Source organism: Monodon monoceros, unplaced genomic scaffold (assembly GCF_005190385.1).
Source record: "Monodon monoceros isolate NGI ecotype Baffin Bay Population unplaced genomic scaffold, NGI_Narwhal_1 Super_Scaffold_4, whole genome shotgun sequence".
In the NCBI taxonomy this organism is placed as follows: Eukaryota; Metazoa; Chordata; class Mammalia; order Artiodactyla; family Monodontidae; genus Monodon; species Monodon monoceros.
The window spans coordinates 47,996,211-48,022,931 of record NW_021703781.1 but is presented as its reverse complement, the minus strand read 5'-3'; the positions used below and the strand labels follow the sequence as shown (position 1 = coordinate 48,022,931).

The window sequence follows — 26,721 nt, the reverse complement described above, 5'->3', positions numbered from 1 at the left end:
GAAATAACTGTCTTTGGCATCCCCAACTCACCATACTGTTCTAAACGGTGCTAGACTATTGTATTTTTAGGCTTAATTATCTGGAAATGTGTGTAAACACTTTTTACTTTTTCCACTGAATAGAAATAATTACCTGCATTGTTGAACCTGAGGATAAGTTAACAAGGATGAAAGAAGAGTCATAATACTATTTGTTGAAGCTGTCAGATCATCTAGTTCCAGAAGAGCATCCCATAATGTATTTATAATGAAGGGTACCTGTAAGATTAGTTATCAAGAAAACAATTATTAATTTTGCAAGAAATATTCCCGAGTCATGTCAAATTGTATCTCAGGAGTCACTACCGATTCAACAACATATACAATCCCAATGACCCTGGATAATGCCAGTTTTGAGCAAAGTTAAGAAGCCTTTAACAATTCTCTACCTCTCTTTTTAATGCCACTCAACTCTACCTTGGCACTGCCCTTTCTCATGAGGCTCATAATGGGATGGAGAATTCAGGAAATAAGTTATCCAATACTCTATTTTATGTAAAAAACTAAACTTTGAAACCAATACAGTGTAGACACACATGTCAGGACTCTCTGAGTAAAGTAATTTAATATATTTAATACATTCCTAATCATCATGGAAGGACAAATTTAGTTTCTGAGCTTTCAAAGTACTGCTTGCCGCACTCCCAAATACATGTGTTCCAGTTTTGATAATACAAAAGGAAGTCAGATAGATCTGAAAAGAGGCATTTCAAAGATGAAACCAGATTAAAAAACCAAAAGCCAAAACCAAAATCAAAGCAAACAAAAATCTCATATGCCTAAAAACTGGGAATGAAATGAAGAAGGGATGGTTGCTTCCTTCTCAAGGAAGTTCCCTACATATTCTGTACATGAAAGGGAAAGATAAATAGACACAGTTCACTCTTCCCAAGGATAATATATAATCGAGATTCCATGCATCAGAGGGTTATTTGTCATAAGAACAATGGAGAATGGCGAAAAAAGTCTGTTTTTCCTAACATGCTACACCTCAAATGTAAACAGGCTCTACATGAAGAAAATGCAAAAATATTTACTTTTTGTGTCTGAAGATACACAAGGCTTTCTACCACAGGTACTAATGATGCTGCAGCAACAGCTCTCACATCATCATCAAGATCCTGGAGTCCTTCAATTATTCTAGTTAAAACTTTAGGCAATAAAGTATTAATTACATCCTGTAAAAGAGTAGATCAAAATAGATTAATTTTCTATAGTACAATTATTGTGCTTAAACATCTTTTATTAAATTTACATATGGAAGCACAAATTCCAATATTTATTTTAAAAGAATCACGTAAATGGAAACGAAAAATAACATCAACAGATGCCTAGGTAACTAATCTCATTTCAAAAAGAACATAACAGTATCAAGTACTTCATTATTCATTGTGACTTGAAACATCAGAACATGTTTTCAAGGCGGGACTATGAATTCCCAGTGTGAATACACACACATACACACCCCTGTGCTAGAACCTTAACTTCTATTTCTCATTCAACACCACTGACAACCAAAGGGAATACAAGAGAAGAGGGAAAAGAAAGCCATCTCTTCCTGCTTCTCATTACTCCAAACTACCCTTTTTTCAATCGCCCCAATAAAGGCAGCTCCCAGAGGCTACTCCTGTGATCATACACTAGGAATCTCACCGAGAACTGGTCTTGCTATGAAATAGAAACAGGTTTCCAAGCCTATCTTTTAATTTGTACTTGAATTCTTATTAGCATCACCTATCTCTATGATACTACCTCAACAAGGCAAATCTTGAAGGACTGGCTTACCTGTAACACTAAGAATCTAGGGCCAATTCATTTAATTAATGAAAATAAACTAAGAGGGGGAAAAAACTCTCCCATACATGCTTCAAAAACTGAAGTGTTTACCTGACGAACTGCCAAAGCATATTTTATTCCTAGCAGACCACCATGTCTAACTTCCCATTGTTCTTGTGTAAGTAATTTAAGCAGCACGTCCACAGTCTTATGAACTCCTGTTTCATTCATGTGTTTTAACACCACACCTAATGTCTGAGCACAAGTTTCACGAACTGGTGCCACAACCTACAAATGAGAAAGTAAGATAACTCACATTTGCAAAAAAACTTATTTTGTAAGAATCTGAAATTTGATTGGGTAAAGCCTCCCTTAGGCGATACTTACTTCATCAGAAACAAAGTCTCCAAATCTGTCTAATGCAAACACACAAAGGAGTCTAATAACCAAGTCTTCCAACCACTCTTGATGCTGTTGAATCATCTGTTAAAATGATCACTTTTTAATAACGTATTAAAACATATTAAGGGAAACATATTAGGTCCAAAAACTAAAACTAAACTATTATAGTATAGTAAACTGAAACAAAATACTGGGACAGATTATTTTAGCTGTAGGAACAATAACCAAAATATGGAATAGTCCCAATTACTATCTTTAATATTAATCACATCCTCTTCGATGATTATTAGATATACTGTACCAAAATTTTTAAAATTCATGAATTCTATTATTTTACTTGCACTCCAAGAGAAATTAAGAAACCACTTAAGGCTGCTCTGATATTAATTATATCTATCATGTATCTATTATCTAGCCTATTACCAGTGTCTCCATTTTTTTTTTTTTTTCTTGCAGTACGCGGGCCTCTCACTGTTGTGGCCTCTCCCGTTGCGGAGCACAGGCTCCAGACGCGCAGGCTCAACGGCCATGGCTCACGGGCCCAGCCGCTCCACGGCATGTGGGATCTTCCCGGACCGGGGCACGAACCCGTGTCCCCTGCATCGGCAGGCGGACTCTCAACCACTGCGCCACCAGGGAAGCCCCACCAGTGTCTCCATTTTAACACCATGTTACTTACTGACCTTTAAACTATCCTTTCATTCACCTTACTCTACATTCTAATCCCTTATATCCTGCTCAAATACTAGTGCTTCTACATATTTTTCCACTCAATATTTCCAGACATATCTTTCCCTTGAACTCATTCTTCGTCTATAAATAATATAAATAAATCTCTTCCTAACCTTTTTATCTTTTTCCTTATGTTCACCTTTCCATGTTTCTTATTATTTACCTCTCATTTCTGCTTCATGGCTCCGTTACTTCCCTGTCTTGGAAAGAGAGGCCACCTACTGAAACTTGGTGATAATTATTGATTTTCTAAACTTACACTTACCTCTTCTAAAGTGCTGTCTCCCATTTTACCACCACTTTTCCCATGAGCTTTAAGGATTTCCCTAAGTCCAGTGCCTGCACCATGTCGAACCTAATAAGAACCAAGAAGCAAATATCAGAGGTTAAATGCTTAAGGAACAGTGTTTACCTTTGCTTCAATATGAAAAAGGGATATTAGATTTTTAAGAAATTGGAACTAAGCAGTACTTCACAAGAATGTGTTTTTCTTCTATTGTCCAAGAAGAATTACATATATTTATTTAACAATTTTGATTATGTGGAATTTTTTTAAAAATCAAGGCAAGAAAACAGCTATTCTAAATTCCTTCTGAGATATTAATCCACCTGGCTGTCACTCCTCTAACCTCTACTTGCATTCAGCATCATCCACAGGAAAGGAGAGAAAAGCATCATATAATGTTCTTTATAGCACAAACACCAATATTTTAGAAATAAATACATCAATACTAAGTTCCAAAGCTACCAGTGTTAAGCATCAAAGGAAGACAATTCAAATAAAATGTCTCATGACTAATACTTTACTGTAGCCCTGTAGCCTTCTGCAGTGTCATCTGGAAGGGAGGAAACATGCCACTGACACTGCACCCACTTACTCAAGACCCCATTTAAGACTTGAATAGCTTTAAATAGAAGTACATCAAGGAGCAGAAAGAGTGCTAAAGGGTATTCCAAAACAGTGTTTTAAAATTACTCAGAAGCCAAATGAAGTGAGACAGAATCGTTTGAGACTACCAACCCTCAATTTCAACCAGAGGAACTTCACGTTCATCTCTTTTACATGAGACCTGTTCAAGATTTTCTTTGAAGAAATATTTCTGAGGCTAAGCTACTGCTTGGAAACTACTGGTCTTAATCAAAATTGTCCACTTCCAGATGAAATTTTTACTGTCTGGAAGATATGCAACTCTTTATATCATAGCTAAAAGAATGAAAAGAAATGAACAATTCACTAAAGAAATATGTCAAAAGGGGTATGAAAGGTGAAAATCAGTCTAAAGCTTTCTATTTAAGAGGCGAGTGATAAGAAGTGCCCTGACCAGTGGTTCTGAGAAGGATACAGGGCAAGAACAGGAATTCTGACAAAACAGATTGTGCTTGACATGGTTCTTATCATTAGCCAAGAAAATAGAGCTGAGAGAAACTGTAATGAAGAAATCCTACCTCCCAGGAGGGATTAAAAAGGTCATTGCAAAGTTCTTCGCAAAAGCTTTCCAAAGGCCATTCATTTGTCTGAATAAGAAAAACAGAATTACTACTAATTTAAAAGATCTATCTTATGCTAATAATTTAAGTAATACGGTGTATTTATTTGTAGGACTAATAATAATAGTCAGGCTTTTAAATTTTTAAATAATTAACAATTTTTACTAATGAAGTAAAGATACTTAGATTTTTAATAATAAAAGTTCTCTCAAGTGACAGATTATTATATACCATGTACTAACACATTAGTATGAAAAAATTATAAATAATTTCAAAGGACACTTTAGGGCATTTCAATAGTACCTCTTCAATTAAGGGAAAACTGTCTGGAATATTATCAATCAGGACTTTGGAATCATTTGCAGACTGATTAATAACAACATTGGCTATTTTTCGTCTCTTTTCTTCTGGTTCCCCATCAGTGCTATCATTGCTAAAAAAAAAAAAAAGTCAGCATTTAAAAAAAGTGAATAAAGGATAATGTTAACCACAATGAATGTAAGAGAATCCATCATTTGAACAAATGTTTTGCCATTTTCTGCTTATATGGTTTACTTACAATTTCATGTATCAAATAACTAAGATTAACTGCTTAAAAATGTTTGAGCAAACTTTATCCTACTACTCTTACTGATAAATGTAAAAAGGTCAAAGACGTCTTGCTTTCAGACTGGATCTCAAATTTAACAATGTATTCTTTTTTCCCCTTCTCTCTACAACCAGCTCCTCTCCTTTTTATTTTAAACTCTTTTGGCCTAACAACCTAAATCTGGCCCAGCATAACTTTATTTTTAGGCTTTTGTACCCTGAAAAAAACTAATATACTGAGCAACACACTATAATCTTACTAGTTCTTGAAAAGTATAGAGATAAGACTATTAGAAGATGAAAAATGTGTGCAGAAAATTTGAGGAAAATTTTATGACTAAAAGAACAAAAACAGAGGCTGGACTAATAACAAAATATTACAAAGGAGAAGACAAGTAACTGCTTTATTGAATTATTAACAGAAAGAAAGAATTAGCATTGTTAAGGTATACACAGCATTATTTTCTATAGATATCCACCAGGCCCCACCTTCCACCTTAATAGTGCAATATTGGCCAACAATTTTTTCTGTAAGGTGATGAAAGAAATTGGAGACTATTATTATTCTAATTCTTTCTAATTCAATCTAGTCACACTGGTTGGTCATTTTACTATCTTTGAACTTGTTAAGCATGTTTCTACTTCCAGGCTTTTGTCCTTGCTATTCCCTCTATTTGGAATGTCTTTTTAAGATGTTCACAGGGCTGGCTAGCAACCTCACTTCTTTCATATCTTTACTGAAAAGTAACCTCTGTGAATCTCTCCCTGACCATCCTATCTAAAATTTAAAACTCCCTCCCCACAAAACATTTCACTTGTTCGTTCCTTGCTTTACCTCTTTTTTCCTTCTTAACCCTTACCATTAATGTAATTATTTATCTTATCCCTCATCTATCTTTCCCTCTAGAATGTAAGCTCCACGAAGACAGGAGTGCTTACCTATTTTATTCACTACGGTATCATGACAGCGTAGGACAGTATCTGGCACATAAAAAGTATTTAATAAATATCTGTGTAATGAATGAGTCATGGGCTCTGAAAAATAAGGTCTATTATTTCCAATATTCAGATATTTGGGTAAAAGTCTTAAATGAATACAAGTCAGTAAAAACACTTACTAGGTTACTACACGATCCTAATGAGCTGTTAACTTTAAAAAAAAACCTGTAGTTAACAAGATCAATAAAGATTTTATACTTAAAAAAACAACTTCAAGTAAAAATTTATACCAAGTAGATGTTTATTGTTTACCCCACCATATGCCTAGCTTTTAAATAAACGCTGTAAACACTTAACTTTTTAGCTTTATATGAAAGAATAACAAAAAGTTCTGTTATCTGCAACAAAAGCTTATTTTCATAGGCTCTCATGTGTTTATGAATGCACCATTTCCTCAAACATTTCTTGGACACCATTAAAGATTCTGATTTAAGAGTTAAGTGGGGCCCAAGAATCTACATTTTAACAAGCTTCTCAAAATGTTTATGAAGGGGGTTGTTTTGAACCACTCCTTGAGAAATGCTACTCCAAGCCACACAGGTATCATTTTTATGAACTCATTAAGAAAGTGAGGACAGTGATTTTACCCACAGAGTTCTTTCCTACAGCAGAATTAGGTAAACAAGCCTGGATTATTACCCACTATTTGGCTTAGCCCCCGGCCAGGGAACAGGTGATATAATACCCTGTTTATAAATGTAGTATTCTTAACTTGTAGTCCTCAGGCCATCTCTATGACTTCATTCTCTGCTACTCTTACTTCTGTCTACTCATTCCAGTCATACAGCCTTTCTTTCTGTTTCTTGAATATTCCATGATTAAGGCATGTACACTTGGTTCCTGCTACCTGGAATGCACTCCCCTTGGAAGATCTTCAATCCTCATTCAGGGCTCATAATTATTAAGAAAAAAAAAATGTGCATACATGGATTTTTCTGGGAAAGTTGTCCTAGTCCCTAATAATAGTAAATACTCTCTGACAATTCAGAAAGACAATCCAAATGGTACTCCACAGCCAAAGACAATGTCATCAAAATGTTTTTAGAAATCAAGCAGACCCAGATTTAAGCTAACCAACATTACTGTTTTAAATAAGCAGAAAAAGATTATTACCTCTTCTCATTAGTTTCCACTGCATCCCTGGATCTCTGTTTTGCAAATAACTTGGCCATTCTTTTAGCTTTGTTCTTTTGTCTATTGCTCATTCCTGTTCGAAACTCTGAGTCAATCAATTCAGCTGCCTGGAGAGTCTAAAAGAATAAAAGAATGCTGAATTTGAACTTCTGAAGTTAGAATATATACCCATAGTCTCAGCCTCAGAAGAGGACTAAAGTCTGTAAATTTCACTATATACAAATTGATTACATTCTTCTTTGACAGCTTCATGCTATTCTGTTGTATGACTGTACCATAATTTCACTCTCTTCTTCCTTCTCCCCTATTCTTTCAATTGCCAGGAAATGCTCATTTGTCACAGATAAGGGAAAAATGTATGATCCTGACCCCAGTGAGGGCTTTGAAGAGGTGAGACTTCAAAATAACCATACTAGGACTTCCCTGGTGGCACAGTGGTTAAGAATCCACCTGCCAATGCAGGGGACATGGATTTGATCCCTGGTCTGGGAAGATCCCACATGCCCGTGGGGCAACTAAGCATGTGAGACACAACTACTGAAGCCCACGTGCATAGAGCCCATGCTCTGCAACAACAGAAGCACCGCAATGAGAAGCCCACGCACCGCAAAGAAGAGTAGCCCCTGCTCACCACAGCTAGAGAAAGCCCGCATACAGCAACGAAGACCCAACACAGGCAAAAACAAAATAAAAACCATACTACCATCCAAAAGTTATAATAAAGAATGTCAATTTTTAAACAATGATAATCATCTTCTACTGAAAAAAATAAAAATAACTATAGCCATATAGTTTTAGTAACTGGGCCAGCGTCCTATAGTTAACTTAGCCTATATGTTTTTCCCCTCTTAATCACTCACTGCATACTGTTTTTGATCTCTTTTGCATTCATGGGAGACATTATTAAGGATGTGAACAAAAATGCTTTGAGCGCAAGCCTAAAAATCCTTTCTGCCCTTAACTGATTAAGAGTCAATTGAAATTTACACTTCTACAACCAATTAGGCTCACTGGTGTGGGTGCCCTGCTACAGACTTGGTCCAGGGACCACTGGCATATACACAAGGCAATGCAGCAGTGATGACCCCATGGCAACAACTAACCTCAGCAACTCTTCCCAAAGGTCCGCGACATCTAAAGCAACCAAACTTGGATCCTGCAAACCTCAAATTTGCTGCTGCCATCCCATATCCAACTATTCTGTCTATAGCCCACTTTCTCTAATACACCTACCCATTCATTTCCCTACACCATGTCGAAATACCACACTGTGATCACATTACTACATTTTTGTTTTCCTTTATTTTATTCTATTGTCTTCTTTATTTTTAAAAATTTTATTTATTTATTCATTTATTTTTGGCTGCATTGGGTCTTTGTTGCTGCGCGCAGGCTTTCTCTAGCTGTGGTGAGTGGGGGCTACTCTTCGTTGCAGTGCATGGGCTTCTCATTGTGGTGGCTTCTCTTGTTGCAGAGCACGGGCTCTAGGTGCGTGGGCTTCAGTAGCTGTGGCACATGGGCTCAGTAGGTGTGGCTGATGGGCTCTAGAGTACAGGCTCAGTAGCTGTGGCGCACAGGCTTAGCTGCTATGCGGCTTGTGGGATCTTCCCAGACCAGGGCTCAAACCCGTGTTCCCTGCATTGGCAGGCGGATTCCTAACCACTGCACCACCAGAGAAGTCCTGTCTTCTTTATTATTTACTTACATCTTATGCATCCCTTTGTACCCCATTTCTTTCTATTCCTTCCTGGTTGTTATTATATTTTCTGCCTCTGTACTCTTCTTTTTCCCTCCAGAATCTGCCTTTTTTTCCCCCTTGTCGGCAAAAGTTCCATCATCATCACATACCCCTCAATGCCAAAAAATTTAGTTTATAAATTCTAATGGTTTAGAGGGCAACTGGTATAAAGGCAAATAGAACCCTTCTCCTCTTAAGCAAAGGGAAAGGCCAAGGGAATGAGAAGATATGGGTTTCATGTAAAGCAGGAATTCTTAATGGGACCCACAGATCCCTAAAAGGGTATTGCAGGGGCAGGAGAAAAGAGCACTAAACTCCCTGAAAGGTAATATCTCAAATGTATGTGAATTTTTCTGAGGAGAGAGCCACAGCTTTTACTGGAGCTTAAAAAGAGTCTATGGTATAAAAAAAAGAAGCATACAGGCATCCACTGGGAATTGGAAAAACAGAGGAACAGGAAAAATACAGAGCAAAATTATGGTACAGCCATATAAACAGCATGAAGCTGTCAAAAAAGAATGTGATCAATCTGTATATACTGATATATGAAGCCATATGAAGTGAGAAAAGGTGAACATAGCTTAAAAGAACTTATGTATACAGAGAAAATTTCAGGAAAAATGCACAAATAACTTAAAAAGGGCTGCTTCCTATTGTGTGCCCTTCTGCATTGTTTGAAAGTTTTCACCATGTTTGTTACTTTCTCAAATAAAAGAATCATAGCTGTAAAGATTTCTAGTATCATCATATCTGACTATGATAGCCCTTACTATCTCCCACCCTGAAATATTTTTTTTTGCTTCATTGAAGAACAAAGAAAGAGCAATTGATGCAACTAGGATTTTTCAACACCAGTGTCTCCTAAAAGATGTACCATACCTTTTCTCTAATAGTCCAATGTCTATGAGGTAGATGGCAACTTCTGTCTCCTTAGAATCTATCACTAGAAATCCAACTTATGAAGACACTAAATTATGGTGATGCTACGCAACAATGAGTAGAATTAAAAAACGCATTTTTTAAAATTCCAATTGCATAGCAAAATAAAGCAAACCCCCTGTATTATTACTTGCAATCAACCAACCAGAGGTTTTACCTACAGGTTGTTTGTTTACAAGGGCTGCTGAAGTTGGGGTATAATCCAAATCTTCATCATTAAAGAGTTCTTCAGTGCTCATTCCAATAGCTTCTCCCATATTAAGGCCAAGTTTCTTCTGTAATAGTTTTCGTTGGCGTGCTATCCTCTCTTTAGGATCCACTTCACCTTTAAACAAAGAAGAAATACATTTTCTTCAAATCAGTTAAGCAGTTTTCTAATACGTGAAGATCAGACTCGATTAAAATTTTTTAAAAAATTTAACCATTAGAATACCTCTCTTGATAATAAAACAAACCACACTCACAATCTCTGAACATGTCATAAACTTTATTACCTAATAGAGTAAATATTTTACTGGATCTTGGAAAACAGTGTTCTAGCTAACAAAACAATCTAGCTAACAAAAATTCACTGAGATTACCCCATTGCCCTACTGTCAATTATAAAGTATATATATAATGAGATCTATTCCTATGAAAATAAACCAATCTTATTATTTTATAGCTAATCTCATACATTCTCTGAGAGCTCTAACCAGGCTTTAAAAAAAAAAAAAATCTGGATTTTATTTTACAGAAAAAGATCTCAACAAATACATGCTTATTCCAAGTGTGGCCTTTATGTATTCTGAGATGACACAGTCCTGATAGCCCAAATAACGAAGACAAAGGCATAAAAGTAGATTTTGAATGTCCCAAGAAATATCCCTCAATATTTCAGTGGAAAATAGATCAAAAGGTATTATTTTAAAAATAAAAATTTGGGCTTAAACTAGCTAAGTTGCAAGAGATGGTTCTATAATGATTAACTTCCAATAATAGCTGATTAAGTTCTTATTGGACTACTCCACAGATAACAAATTCTAGCTAAAATGTAATAAACAACCACCTGAAGGCACTGGAAAGAGATCAAAAGTAGGCATATACTTGGAGAAGTTATCAATACCTAGAAGAAGGACACGACATTAGGTGAGTTTCCCATTTTTGAACGTTTTTAGCCTAAAGGTAGACCCAGTCCGTGGTACGTAGGGCAGCCACGCCCTACATTTAAAAGTTGTGTAAAAACCCAGTCTGTCTGTTGCAGAATTAGAGGAGAGTCAGAGATCACTATAGCCACTGGAAAGTAGAGAGAAAAAACCCAGAAAGGAGAGAACCAGAGACAAAGCCCAAATTCTGTGAACTCAGCCAAATCTCTGGCTGACCTCTGAACTATGCATGCACAGGGCAGACTCCAAACAGTCCAACTAAAGCTAAAAATTGAATTGGGATTTGAGTTGTTGCCCAGTACAAAGGAGACTGAGTTTGAGTTTCACCAAATTAAATGCTTATTAAAACAAGTAAGCAAAAACAACTAACTAAACCAAACAAATCAAAACATTCTTTGGAAGAATATAACAGAATCCAGCCTGTGGTATAAACATTTATAATGTGAGGAATACAATCCAAAATTAACTGACATACAAAGAATCAAGAAAATGTAACCCATTCCCAAAAGGAAGACAATTAATGGAGATCAACACTGAGACGACCCAGATGTTGGAAGTAGAAGACAAGATTTTTTAAGCAGCTAATATAACAATGCTAAATGTAAAGGAGGATATTGTCACAGTGAGGATATGCCACAACTAGAGAAAGCCCTCGCACAGAAACGAAGACCCAACACAGCAAAATTAATTAATTAACTCCTACCCCCAACATCTTCTTAAAAAAAAAAAAAAAAAGAACAGGGAGGGGAAAAAACGATTTAAAGAAACAAACAACTTGAATATAAAATTAAGAAAATAATTCTACTAACAATAACATCAAAAGTAAAACTTAAAACTTATATTCTGAAAATTACAAAATACTAGTGAAAAAAATTAAAGATCTAAACAAATGGAAAAACATTCCATGTTCACGGATCATAATACCTCATAGTAAGACAGTAATACTTCTCAAATTGATATACTGATTCAAAACAATTCCTATCAAAATATCAGCTGGCTTTTTGCAGACACTGACAAACTGATCCTATAATTCATACAGAAATGTAAGAGACTGAGAATATCCAAAATAATCCTGAAAAAGAACAACAAAGTTGAAGGCTCATACTTCTTGATTTTATTTTTTAATTTTTAAAATTTTTATTTATTTAGTCAGTTAGTTTCTGCTTTATAACAAAGTGAATCAGCTATACATATACGTATATCCCCATATCTCTTCCCTCTTGCATCTCCCTCCCTCCCACCCTCCTTCTTGATTTTAAAAATTACCAGAAAGCAATGGTGATCAAGACAAAGAGGTACTGGCCTAAAGAAAGACATCAATTGAATAGAACTGAGAGTCCAGTAATAAAACTATATGTCTACCACCAACTGGTTTTCATGAAGGGTGCAAAGAAAATTCAGTGGGGAAAGAAGAATCTTTTCAACAAATGGTGTTGAGACAACAGGATAGCCACATGTAAAGAATGATGTTGGATCCTTAACCTCACAACATACAAAAATGAACTCAAAACAGATCAAATACCTAAGAGTAAGAGTTAAAGCTATAAAACTCTTAGAGAAAACACAGGGGTAAATGACCCTAGATTTGGCAATAGCTTCTTACATATGACATCAAAAAGCTCGAGAAACAAAAGAAAAAGATAAATTGGACTTCTTAAAAACGTTTATGCTTCAAAGGTTACCATCAGGAAAGTGAAAAGATGCACAGAATAGGAGGAAATATTTGTAAATCACTTGTCAGATAAGAGGTTTGTACAAAGAATATATAAAGACCTCTTATATCTCATTAATAAAAGAACAAATATCCCACTTAAAAATGGGCAAAGGACCTGAATAGACAGGTCTCCAAAGAAGATACAGAAATGGTCAATAAACACATGAAAATATATTCAACATCATTAGTCATCAGAAAAATGCAAATCAAAACTACAGTGAGATATCACTTCACAGTCACTGGTATGGATATAGTCAAAGTCAGTTAATAACAAGCAAGCGTTGGCAAGGATGTGGAGAGATCGGAATCCTTGTATCCTCCTAGAGGAATGTGAAATGGTGAAGCCAGTTTGGAGAACAGTCTGGCAGTTCCTCGAATGGTAAAACATAGTTACCATATGACCCACCAAGTCCACTCTTATGTATCTACAATAGGAGAAATGAAAACATACACCCACACAAAAATCTGTACATGAACATTTATTGGCAGCATTATGCATAACAGCCAAAAAAGTGGAAACAACCCAAATGTCTTCAGCCTATGAATGAATAAACAAAATGTGATATTCATACAATGGAATGTTATTCAGCCAGAAAATAAAATAACTTCACACCTACCAATATGGCTACTACCAAAAAACCCAGAAAATAACAAGCGTTGACAAGGTTATGTGGAGAAGATGGAAACCTCATAGATTGTTGATGGGAATGTAAAATCGAACAGCCACCATGGAACTGCCAGTATGGCAGTTCTAAAAAAAAAAATCAAAAACAGAGTTACCATATGATCCTATAATGCCAATTCTTGGCATAAATCCAAAAGAACTGGAAGCAGGAATTCAAACAGATATTTGTACACCCATGTACATAGTAGCATTATTCACAATAAGCAAAAGGCAGAAGCAACCCAAGTGTCCACTGATGGATGAATGGATAAACAAAATGTGGTATAAACATACACTGGAATATTATTCAGCCCTAAAACAGAAGGAAATTCTGACACATACAACAACATTAGATGAACATGAAAGATTATGTTAAGTGAAATAAGTCGGTCACGAAAGGACAACTATTGTATGATTTCATGTATATGAAGTACCTCGAGTAGTCAAATTCAGAGACAGAAAGTAAAACAGTGGTTGCCAGGGAGTGAGGGGAAAAAGGAATGGAATTGCTGTTTAATGGGTATAAAGTTTCGGTTTTGCAAGATGAAAAGAGTTCTGGAGATTGGCTGTACAACAATATGAATGTACTTAATACTACTGAACTGTACAGTTAAAAATGATTAAGATGGTAAATTTTATGTTATCTATATTCTATCACAATTTAAAAACTGATACACCCTACTTAGTAAGTAACTACTACTTAAGAAAAAAATGAAAGCAGTACTAATATATATACTGCAATATGGATAAATCTTGGAAATATTCTGCTAAGTAAAAAGAAGCCAGTCACAAAAGACTACATATTATATGATTCAATTTATATGAAATGTCCATAGTAGGCAAATCTATAGCTACAGGAAGTAAATTAATGGTCCTTAGGGATGGGAAGAGAAGGAAAGGATGTAGGGGGATAGGAGGGTGGTTGCTAAAGGATACAGGGTTTCTTCTTGAGACAATGTTCTAAAATTAACTATACACAATTGTGAATCTACTAAAAGCCACTGAATTGGACACTTTTAAAATGGGAATTTCTATCGTATGTGAATTATATCTCTCTAAAGCTACATTAAAAAAAAAAAATTTAAGGCTACTCTACCCAGAGGGAAAAACACTAGGCATCCAAAACAAAGGCTGCTGGATTATAAGTTTAGTACACTTACAAAGAGCCTAAAATTGGTCCTCTCATTCCAGGAAAAGTACTATTGGGGAAAATAACCAACTGCAAAGGAAACTCAGACTGGCACCTATGCAAATCATATATGTGTAATTTATAAATATGTAGAGACCAACATAGATGAGCAGATATTTAAAGAAAGCCTAATTAGAGGGTTTTAATGAGCGCTCTTCAGCATGCTATGACTTATCAGCATTAAAAACTGAATTCCAAGAAAATTGGGGTTCCCAATCCTGCTTACATATCAGTCACCTGTGGAGCTTTTTCTTTTAATATACAATTTCCCAAAACTCTCCACAGATCTATTAAATCAGAATCTTTAAGATACGACCCAAACACGTATTTATTTTTAAGTGACAAAAGTGACACTGACTTTTATCCTTAGATAAGGGCCAATGATCTCTCATGATGTCCATGGGTACACTAGTAAGATTAGAAAACTTACTAATTAGTAAACTTAGAGATAACTTTTTCAAATTGGAAAGTTTCTGAAGACTTCTACCTCCCTTATTAAAAAAAAAAACTATGCTTTTCTGGAACTTAAGCAAATTCTCCTCTTAATTCTCTCCATAAATAATTACACTAGATCTTTCAATACAAAGTATATTAGGAAAGAAGAAATGGGTATTTGACATTTTTTTAAATGAACAAATTGAAGATCACTTCATTAACTTAGACAGATATGCTTTGACTAATGATAAATTAGCAACAAAACAAAACACTGTTCTGTTTTGGTTTTAGTCAAAAAAGCAACTTATTTACTTACAGAAATCCATTAAAAACATCAAGGTTTTTTCCACTCAAGGCATCAATCTTGAATGGCCAAAACATTTATTTATATCCAGATGGATTCTGTAAGTTTAAAGATAATGGGACAATTACCTATCTAAGACTTATTTTTCATTTTTAGTTTTTGCTTTGGTCATCAGCCTAAGTAGATCCAATTATTTAAATGTTTAAAACATATGATAAAAAGGAAACTATCATAGCCTCTTAAATTTCCAGAACTGTGAAAACATTACCACAATCTGTACTAATCCTGGCTTTTAAAATCTATTCAACTGAAGCTCTTGGGTACCACTTTACAATTTCTATATTGAAATACTGAAATATTAATATGTATCTATTAATGGTGCATATATATATATATATAGTACATATTCAACTAAGGGAAGAAAAATATTCCTATAGTAGCTTTAGACAAAGTGCTTCTGGTTACCTTCCCCACCTGCATGCCCCACACCTCAAACTGAAAACTTCAGTGAATTTGCATTTCATGACATCTATTAGATTTTGCATGACTGATAACATAGCACGCCAAGTAACAAACTGGTCTGAATGCACGCATTTCAGACTTTTTTCTGTAGGACTACTACTACATACCTGATTTTTCATCTTGTACTTCAAATTCTGCACCAGCAGATCCCAAAAGTGATGCCCCATGTTGTAATAATCTACATATATCAAATCTGTCAAAATTCAATCGATCTGTAGTAGATGAATCTTCCATAGCACCTTCTGAAGTAGTTTCTAGATGAGGTTTAAAAACATTTAATTTGATTATATAGCCAAAGTATAGAACGAAAGAAAATAGCATCACTTCAGGGGGGCAGGGGGGAGGGTATTTTAAGAAAAGTAAAATGTGGAAGAAGTAGAAAAGCTACTGTGAATTTACTTATGATCAACTCTTATTTATGAAAAAATTATTTAGTAGGTGGCTCCCTTACTACAAAGTATCAGAATGTCAGTGGGTGTGTGTATAACTTTTTGACTATGAAAGCACAATGTCATATGAAGAAATGCATCCCCATGTTGAAATACATATGTTAAAAATCGTGCTCTCTGTTAAACAGTTAAAAAATACCAAGGTAGTTTATCATAGTGATAAATTGGAAGATAAACATATTCATAGAATATATTCATAAATAAAACTAGTGAGCATCATCATTCCCTATACCTGAGGAATATCTAGGACGTAAAGGAAGTACTCAATCAATAGGACTCTTTTCTCATAATATAAAGCAAATTACAATCTCCTGGCAAATCGCTAAAATTAAATATCCATCTGGGGTCTAAAACTATCTATAAAATGTTCTGTATTCCCCCAAAAAGGTTATGCCATTGTAAATTTTTAAATGTACTGTAATTGTTCACTGACTTAATAGTTTGTTTAACTGGCATTTGCATATAATTCATCTGTAAACTAAAGTATAATTGCTAAACTGAAAGGGAACTGCTATGAATATCTTAAAGTTTTCTAATGATAACAAGTAACCTTACTATATATTTTAATGCTACTGTAACTACTTTAAAGTTTTTTTTGGGATTCTCTGGTGGTCCAGTGGGTAGGATTCCACACTTTCACTGCAGGGGTTGTGAATTCAATCCCTGGTCAGGGAACTAAGATCCCACAAGCCGCGCAGCAAGGACAAAAAAAAATTTTTTTTTAAAATGTGTTTTGAAAAGAATTTGAGTAATAGGCTGGAATGGAAAAGGTTGTTTTCTAAAACAAGTTATAACTTCTTCTGGTTACATATTTCTTTTGATGAGAGAAGACAAATTAACACAATCCCTCAAAATAATAGGTGAGGCAAATTAAAGCAAAAATTTTAGACGAGCTAAGACATATGATAAAAGTCATGTTATCAAAGTGACTTGAAAACGAAATGCATTTGCACCATATTAAATTCTCACTTAATTAAAATGTATACCTTTATCAATTTGTAAAAGCATACGTTCATTTTAAAATGTCATATATAATAGGCAGTCAGAAAACAAGTAATTTCCACTAAAAGACATCTAAAAGACACACACAAAAAATTAAACACTGACCCCTCCAAATATCCACACATAATCATGCTTAAATTTAGTAAACAATTACACTATTTTCCCAGCAACAAGAATAAATAGACTGTTTCAAATATTTACATTGTATTGATTTCTTTTTTTAGAACATTAATCCTTGAGGGAAGTAATAATCTCTAAATCAAGCATACTGTAGAATAATTTAAAATATATGTGAGATAATGCAACTATACTCCAATAAAAATTAATTTAAAAAATAAAGAAAAATAAATAAAACATATATGAGAAAACATTGTTTGTCTAGTATGTTTTTTAAAACATGGTGAAAAATCACAGTATTCATTATTATTTCCTGACGAGACTGCACCTAAAAAGCATGAAAATTAAGTCTTTAAAAGTGAAATGACTAAAACATAAAATGTGTAGTTTTTACTGCAAACTACTTTTCCACTTAAAAGCACCTTGTTTGGTTCTTGGCATTGGATTCCATTCAGGTACATTTTTCACTATAGCTTCAACAGCTTGTCCTGCTGCAATCCGAGTATCCCAATTTGTACTCCTTAAATATATCAACACCTTAAAAAATTAAAAATTAAATAGTTATATAACAAAAAATATTGTTTGTTCAAAGTGGCCAAAACAGAATGCTTAAGTGCATTTTAAAAATAGCATAGTTTTTAACATACTAAAAAGCAAAGTGCATATTATTCATTAAGTCCCATTACTTAATACAAGAGCTATAAAACTAGTAGAAAAGATGAGTTCAGCAAGAGAGCAAGATGTAACATCAATATACAAAAATCAGCTGTATTTCTGTACACTTTCAACAATCTGAAAATGAAATTAAGAAAATAATCTCATTTATAATAGTATCAAAAAGTATAAAATACTTAATAAATTTAACAAAAAAAGTACAAGACTTGTATATTGAAGACTACAAAAAATTCAAAATACTACTGAAAGAAATTAAATAAGACCTAAATAAACACCTCATGTTCATGGATTGGAAGACTTAATATCGTTAAGATAGTAATACCCCCTAAATTGAATACAGACTCAACACAATTCCTATCAAAATCCCAGCTGGCTTTTTTTCAGAAATTGACAAGTTAATCCTAAAATTTATGGAAATGTAAGGGACCCATAATCACCGAAAGAATCTTGAAAAAGAATAATAAAGTTGGCAGCCTCACACTTCTTGATTTCAAAACTTACTACAAAGCAACAATAATCAAGATAGCATTGTACTGGCAGAAGGACAGATACATAGATCAATGGAATAGAATTTAGAGTCCAAAAATAATACTATGTGTCTATGGTCAACAGATTTCAACAACAGTGCCAAGACAATTCAATGGGAAAAAAGGTTTTTTTTTTTGCAAATGGTACTAGAGCAACAAAATAATGACTTAAAATCCCTACCTCACACCAGACACAAAAACTAACTCAAAATAGACCAGAAGCCTAAAAATAAGAGCTAAAACTATAAAACTGTTAGAAGAAAACATGGGGATAAACCTTTGTAAACTTGGGTTAGGCAAAGGTTTCTTAGATATGATCTCAAGAGCACACAAGTGATGTATTTAAAAAAAGAAAAAAAAGATAAATTTGGCTTCATTGAAATTAATAACTTTTGTGCTTCAAAGGATACCATCAAGAAAGTCAAAAGACAACCCACAGACTAGAAGAACATATTTGCAAACCCCATACCTGATAAGGGGCTTGTATCTAAAATATATAAAGAACTCCTACACCTCATTAATAAAAGAACAAATATCCCACTTAAAAATGGGCAAAGGATCTGGACAGGTCTCCAAAGAAGATATAGAAATGGTCAATAAAAAAATGAAAAGATGTTCAACATCATTAGTCATCAGGAAAATGCAAATCAAAACTACAATATCACTTCATACTCACTGGTACGGATATAAACAAAGTCAGTTAATAGTTAAGTGTTGGCAAGTATGTGGAGAAATCCAACCTCTCATACATGCTGTTGGCAATGTAATACGGTGGAGCCAGTTTGGAAAGCAGTCTGGCAGTTCCTCATAAAGTTAAATAAACACAGTTACCATATGACCCAGCAATTCTGCTCTCTGGTATACACCCATGTATGAAAACATACATCCACACAAAAACTTGCACACAAATTTTCATAGCAGCTTTATTCATAACAGGCCAAAAAGTGGAAACAACCAAAATGTCCATCAACTGATGAAGAGATAAATAAAATGTGCTGTATCTATACAGCGTTATCCATATCCATACAATGGAACAATATTTGGCGATAAAAAAGAATGATAAACAAAACATGCTACAATATGAATGAACCCTAAAAATAATACTCTAAGTGAAAAAACCAATCACAAAAGGTCACACATTTATATAAAATGTTCAAAATAAGCAAATCTATAGACAGAGGGTAGATTAGGGGTTGCCTAGGACTGGCTATGGGAGGGGGAGTGATGGAGAGTGACTGGTAACAGGCATGAAGTTTCTTTTAGGGGTGATAGAAATGTTTTAAAATTGGATTGTAGTGATGGTTGCACATATCTGTGAATATGCTAAAAATCACTGAATTGTACACTTTATCTGGGTGAATTGTACGGTATGTAAATTATATTTCAATAAAGCTGTTTTTAAAAAAATAAAACCAAAGGCAATAGGAAAACACGAGGGCAGAGAGGGCATAGGAGGTCAGGAGGTGCTAAAAACAAACTTTTCCTCTTTTGGAATAACTTGATGGCAGCCATATGGTGGGGTCTGAGTTAAGAAGACCAGAACTCACTTGGAAGTCTGGAAACCTTTTCTCAGTTCAGCACAAGTTAGTCTTGTTCATTGTTTCCAGTTTCAGCTCATTCAGTCCTCCATCTCTTCCCTTGGGATGAGAAAAAATGGGTATACCTCTCTATCCCCATTCACATGAGTATGGTATTGCCTCATACACACCCTTCTCCATTCTGAGAATATGGAGCCTGTAGATGTCAAATCACTACCTCTTCATCGACATCTTGGTTAGAAAGTTCCGATAGTATCTAAGTGGGGAGTGCATTGGAATGAGAATCGCTGTTAGCCTCTATGATAGGAACAATAGAGTGCAGGTTTGTGTATGATGACAAAGGGCTTAGAACTCCTACTCATAGGAAGCAAGGAGGGACAAATCAGAATGAAAGGATGAGATAAGACTGGTGGGAACAGGGATATACTGAGTCTTCCAATATCTGGGCTATCACAGTGCTTCCCACCTTATCCTCTATCCACCGCTCCCACCCCCCTAAACACAGATACAAAGCACTCCTGTTTTTACTTTGCATGCCAGAGAATTAAATACATGGAATTTGCTGCTTACTATCATACAGTCACACTTCTACAAGCCCACAGAGTTCAGTAAAAATAAAGCATTGCTTAGGGAAAGAACATGGGCTAGGATTATGAAAATACTTATCCACCAAAGCAGAAAGCCTCCACTTTCAAAGAGCTAATAACTAAGAATGTAACAACTAGCTTCTCATATATTTCCACCATTACCCATGAGTACTCATCCATTTGAAGACTGCCAACTAGTATAATTATTAGCTGCTAAGAACAAGTCAGACCACTAAAAAACTAGATTAACAACTTACTTTGTTACCAAATTGGATCAGATTCAAATTTGTGCCACAGGCCAAAGGTTCTATATTGTCAAACAAACTTGATGCAAAAAACAAAATATTTTAAACCTTGTGACAAACAAAAATAGCAAATATTTTAAAATATCTGGAGAAATATTGAGATATTTAATGGAATTTGAAGACCACCAAGTGTCACTAATAAGACAATTTCTTTCTCTACTTTTATGTTCCTGCCCATGGATAAATTTCTACAATTGTATTATACTAAAAGAAAGAAAAAAGAGTTCTTACTTTAGATAAGAGATTATTTAGCTCGTGGGGATGAAGCTTCACCACTTCTCCAAGTTGCTGTGCAGCAGCTTTTCTTGTAACTGGAGTAGTGCCAGTATCCAGTAAGATAAAAAGACGGTCAAGCCTAAAATAACAAAAATATAATGCTTATTCTGAAATGTTTCTTCATACGTATAAGTCTGAGTCAGTAAATGTACATATTAAGCACCTATGAAGAAAGATTTATGGTAGGGTCACAGGAGATAATCTAACCTCTACTCATAAGGAACTTGCTATGGAGGTGGAGTGAATGGGTAAGGCAAATACACAATTAGAATATAGGGTTCAATACAGGTATTGTACATGCGTGGATACATACAATAAGACACATGTCAGAAAAGACGTACAAAGTGCTTTGAGGAGTGGGAATGGAGGCAACAAACACTACATCCCCAACTGTATAATACTGAGAAGGCTTTCTAAAAGAAATGGTGTATGAGCTGGACCTTAATGGTAGAAAAAGATTTCAATACTGGTGGAGATGAGGTGGTAAAAAGGAAAAGGGGGAGATACATCTGGAAGAGGGAATAAGAAGAGAACAGCAATAAAAGGAGACTATATTTAGGGCAGTGAGTAAAACAGCCTGGTTGTAATTCAGGGTACACTTAAGAGAACAGTGGAAGATACAGCTAATATTGTGGAGACCCTTGAATTACAGCTCAGCCATGAAAGTCTTGGGTCAAGAAAGTGACGGGACTGGAGCTATGCTTTAGAGAGATTAGTCTGGCAGCAGTGTGAAGCATGAAGTAAAATGGAAGGAAACTTTCAGAGAACTTTCACACCTGAACTACAATCTAAGACTAGAAAGAAGTTGGGGAAAACGCTGCAGAAGTAAAACACCACAGTATAGTAATTCCATGAAATGTCAAGGAAATGAAAGGATTCTGAGACTCTGAATTTTAGAAATGAAGATATCATTAAAAGATATGGGAATAACTAGTGGAAGAAATGTTATTGAGAAAAGATGACAAGTTTATTAGTGGCAGGGACAGGAAAGCTGGGGGAGACCAAAAAGGATAGTTGAAATAGAGATCTGACGTTCAGGAGAAATTCGAGACGAAAGGTATATAGATATATGAGTCATTCGTATAGAAGTGACAGATAGAGCAATAAGATCTCTGAGGAAAGAGTTTGTAAAGATAAATAGCATAATGGGACAAATTCCAGAGCCACAGCCCCACGATTCAAATCCCAGTCCTGCCACTTATCCAACAAACTGTTTGGAATAAAACCACAATGCCTTATACCTGGAATAAGTGGGGAGAAATGGAAAACTGTGTCCCTTTGTTTCTGAGATACAGAAAAATCCTAAGATTTTAAAAAGGCAAAGAAACCAGTAACTACCACCAGCAGTCCACATGGTAGAAGATCTAGCCCTTCCACCACAGTACTCATCAGGCTCAATGAGGCAAATGGATGCCACAGGTAATGAAAGGAAGGCGGCTTCATATCCAGAATAAATGGGTACTTCAAACAAGATGAAGGGTGAAAAGGGGTAAGGTTATATTAATTGTGCCCAATCCTATATGAGGGGAGATTTAGAGAATACACCTTTAAATGTCATCTAATGAGGAAAAGAAAGCAAGCAAGGTCCCGAAGTTAAGCATGAGCATTAAGTGTTAATAAACTGCAGAGAGACTCGTATTTTACTTCTGGGATTATTTTTCTTTCACAAAGAGCTAAAAACTTAGAAAGCAAAGCTCTAAAAACCTTTTACGAGAAAATATAAAGCTATAAGGGGGCAAAATGAAATAAGCAGGGTTTTTCCTTTTCTTACTTTTTCTTTTCGAAGGGGTAGTATTTATAAAACTAGCCAGTCACTGATAAGCACAAAATCACTGTAACTGGTAAAAAATATATATATATAACTAAAATAGATCTTTTTCAGTCAAGAAGGCTAAGGGTACTATGAAAACTTTTCAACTGCTTCAGAACAAAACACTAGAGGTGAGGTTCAAATTTTACAGTTAAGGGTATGTATAAGAAGGACATGTTTCAAGAAAAATATCTGAGGTAATTAAAGGCAGCGAAATAAAGGGGAAAAAAAGAGTAATACAACACATTTTTTGCTTCCAATATACTGAATGGCACACAGAGTGATTTTACAGAAATTATTTCTAAAAAACATGCAAAAATCAATTTATTTTATACACTGTGCATAGACACACCCCACCTTTTGACACAATATTTCTCCTTATCCATTCAAGGCTATCTAAATACTTGTCTTTACCCATTCATTCTTCAGGCCTTGCTACAGGATTTGATGAACAGTGACTCACAGATAATGGGACAAAAGGGAGAAAAAAAAATTTTTCTGACAGCTGGTTTTCTTAAAGTTCTAACACTAAGTCAGACCCCAAATCCCTTCCCCATAAAATGACTTCCCTTATACATCCCATACATAACCCTAAGAATGCTCTTTGACGTATTTTCATCTTTATAACTGATTGTGATGTTAAAGTTACTGAAACTCTCTCAGAACCTTCACAACAAATAAATGCCTATTTCCATGACTCTGATTTTGAATGCCTCTGCTCAATGAAATTTGCAAAAAGAAATTTTAAATAATCTATAAACAACTTTCTATCAAGGCAAATATTCATTTTAAATCTATATTCTATGGCAGGCAAAATTATCAAAGATTAAATGTTTTATTATAAAAATTATGTCTTAGGTCAAATTTATGCAACAGTGGACTTATATTTGCATATGATGCATGCATTCTTTATAACAATATCGGGCTCTCTTGTATGTGTACAGTTCACATAAATCCAGGACTTTCTTACAGGAAAACAGTGGTAAAATGGAAAAAAACTAGACTGGAAGTTAGGAGACAAAGCACTACTTTTGTCACTTGTTAGAAGACTTAGAGAAGCTCACTTAACTTTGCTTAACCTCTTATTTTGTAGGGTTAAACTAGATTTAGCCGTATTTTATAGCTTCACATCATTGTATTTGTTATAATAGGTTTTTCTTCCCTTATACACCACAGTGTTTCTCATATCTTTGACTTATTTCATGCAAAGTTCCCTAGACTGCACCTCTGGAAAGACTTAAACTACTTCATAATTCCCTTTTTTTTTTTTTTTGGCTATGCTGGGTCTTCGTTGCTTCACACGGGCTTTCTCTAGTTGCGGCAAGCAGGGCTACTCTTCGTTGTGGTGCGCGGCACCTCACTGCAGTGGCTTCTCTTGTTGCAGAGCAAGAGCTCTAGGCACACGGGCTTCAGTAGTCATGGTGTGCGGGCTCAGTAGTTGCAGCACACGGGCTTAGTTGTCCTGCAGCATGTGGGATCTTCCGGACCAGGGATCGAACCCGTGTCCCCTGCATTGGCAGATGGATTCTTAACCACTGGACCACCAGGGAAGCCCCCATAATTCCTTTTTTGATGATGGAGTTTCTGCTTTTGTGACTAAAAGCAAAGCTGGCTGCAAAATGAACACTCTAAGGAAGTGACAATACTAACCTGTTTATAAATCCATGTGTAAAAAGTTAAAATAAAATTGATAGTTTTCCCCAATCATTTCCACTTACCTCAAGTCCCAGTTGCCATTCCCTATTCCTTAAAAAGGAATGGACTGAGTAGATCTCTAGATTATGGAACAAGAACTGTCTTGTTCTCTACTCATTACCTCTAAAGGTCTTTACACTTATCCTCTTTCAATTTCAGATGAAAAGACAATCCTCACTCTTCTTCAAGACTTACATAAAGTCCCGCTATTTTTTTTTTTACCATCTCCTTCTACCCTCATTCAATTATCCTTTCTCCAGTATCTTAAATCACTGCCTTAGTAATCTATTCCCTTCTATCTTCAAATGTCCAGAGGTCCATCTTTAATAAGATAAACTGCTTGACTTCCATCTTCTAGAACACTTTCTTTTTGCTGCCAAGCATCTTGAACAAGTGCTTAAAATCACTTCTTTTATCTCCTCACCATACCCAATTTAATCCCTATAAATCAAGTTTCTATCCTTCTTTACTACTAAAATAGCACACCTGAAGGTCACCAATGAACTTCTAAGCCCTAAATCTAATGTTGTTGTGTTTTTTTGTAAATCCAATTTTCATGAATCTTCTATGACATGTGATTTCAGCAAGTACCCCATTCTTAAAATATTTTCCTTCCTAAGTTTTCACAACATTCTGTTACCCTGTTCTTCTCTGAACTCTTAATTCTTTCTGTGGTTTCCCTACTCTTAACACTCTTAATATGAACATTCTCCTAGATTCAATCCTTGGCTGCCCATCTCTCACCCATTTCTCCTGTAGGAAACTGTAATTTGTTTAAACTATAACACAGTAAAAATAATCCTCAAACCTAGCCCATCTGGGAGCTCCACTGCCACACTTTCAACTGCCTGATGAGCATAACTCAATACTAATGGGATCTCATTGCTAAATTTACTTCCTAAAGCACTCTTTGATCAAATTATTACCTTACTCTAAAACTTTCAATGGCTCACCCTTACCTACCAGATAGCAATCAAAAACAAAAAAGTATCTCCCAAACAGGGTCCATTTTGGTTTCCACAATTTTTGTCTACCCTGTTTCCGCTACTCGGAATGTCTTTCTTGGTCCAATTCTTCAGCTAGCTCCCACCCATCAAGGTTCAGTTCAAGTCCTTTACCTTCTTGAAACCATCTCAGACTACTATATTATTATATCCTCTTCTAAAATCCACAGGGATTCTCATCTTAAATAACCATTTTGGCATTTATTATGCATTTTTTGGCATTATACATTAATTTGTCACATGTTGTCTTATGCTCGTTAGGCTTCACCTTCTTCAATGATTCTTTTTTGTCCCCCACAATACTCTGCACAGTGTCTTTGCACAGTAGTCAAATATTTGTTGAATACTTGGTATTTACTGTAATTAAAATTATAGATAAAGAAAAGTTCAAGTTTCTTGGGACAGGTTTAAGCACCATTTTTAAGCAAAGAAAGAGGGTGTTATATTACAATTTTTTTTGCTTCCTTCAAGAAATATCCTTAATCTGTCATAGCTGTATTACATAAAAACAAGTTATAAAAATAACAGAAGTGATGCTAAGGCAATGAATGTTTCAGTAAGTGAAAAGATGAACACAGCAGTACTTTAGCAATCTGAACATCACGGCAGTTACACTTGCTCCAAAGAGCAAGTGGAAAAAGACCGCGCAGTAGGCACTGTATTCCTTCAATAATTTCTACCCTTCCTAAACTTTCCTTTAGTCCTCTGCTACCCAGCTTCATTAGAACCATATCCTGCTCAAAGACCTTCGACTCCTCTCTAACCTAATGCTGACTCTGCCTCACAACCACACAGTTCCTCCTGCTTTCTTCGAAGTCTTTTATCCCAATGCTACGTCATGTCAGCTCTGCTCCCTCACCAGCCAACTGCCCTGAGGGTAGCAGATCAGCTCACCCTCTCATCCAATTCCAGGCTTGTTTATTCTCAC

At 35.2% G+C, this 26,721-nt stretch overlaps 1 protein-coding gene across 2 annotated transcripts in view; it reads right to left on the bottom strand.

The window, feature by feature from the left end:
* The window catches only part of BTAF1 (B-TFIID TATA-box binding protein associated factor 1), a 92,852-nt gene that overhangs the window by 59,085 nt on the left and 7,046 nt on the right, over nt 1–26,721 (bottom strand). Inside the window, exons 2-13 of one of the 2 annotated variants that reach the window (XM_029245212.1) lie at nt 21,240–21,363; nt 17,799–17,913; nt 15,916–16,062; nt 9,997–10,160; nt 7,138–7,274; nt 4,741–4,870; nt 4,396–4,464; nt 3,215–3,304; nt 2,203–2,298; nt 1,927–2,103; nt 1,077–1,217; nt 134–258 (exon numbers count right to left, since the gene is read on the bottom strand). In XM_029245212.1, the coding sequence (XP_029101045.1) occupies nt 134–258; nt 1,077–1,217; nt 1,927–2,103; nt 2,203–2,298; nt 3,215–3,304; nt 4,396–4,464; nt 4,741–4,870; nt 7,138–7,274; nt 9,997–10,160; nt 15,916–16,062; nt 17,799–17,913; nt 21,240–21,363 (1,515 nt within the window). Of the gene's footprint in view, nt 1–133; nt 259–1,076; nt 1,218–1,926; nt 2,104–2,202; nt 2,299–3,214; nt 3,305–4,395; nt 4,465–4,740; nt 4,871–7,137; nt 7,275–9,996; nt 10,161–15,298; nt 15,332–15,915; nt 16,063–17,798; nt 17,914–21,239; nt 21,364–26,721 lie in introns of those variants that run through there. The other variant, XM_029245213.1, reaches the window with a different exon arrangement.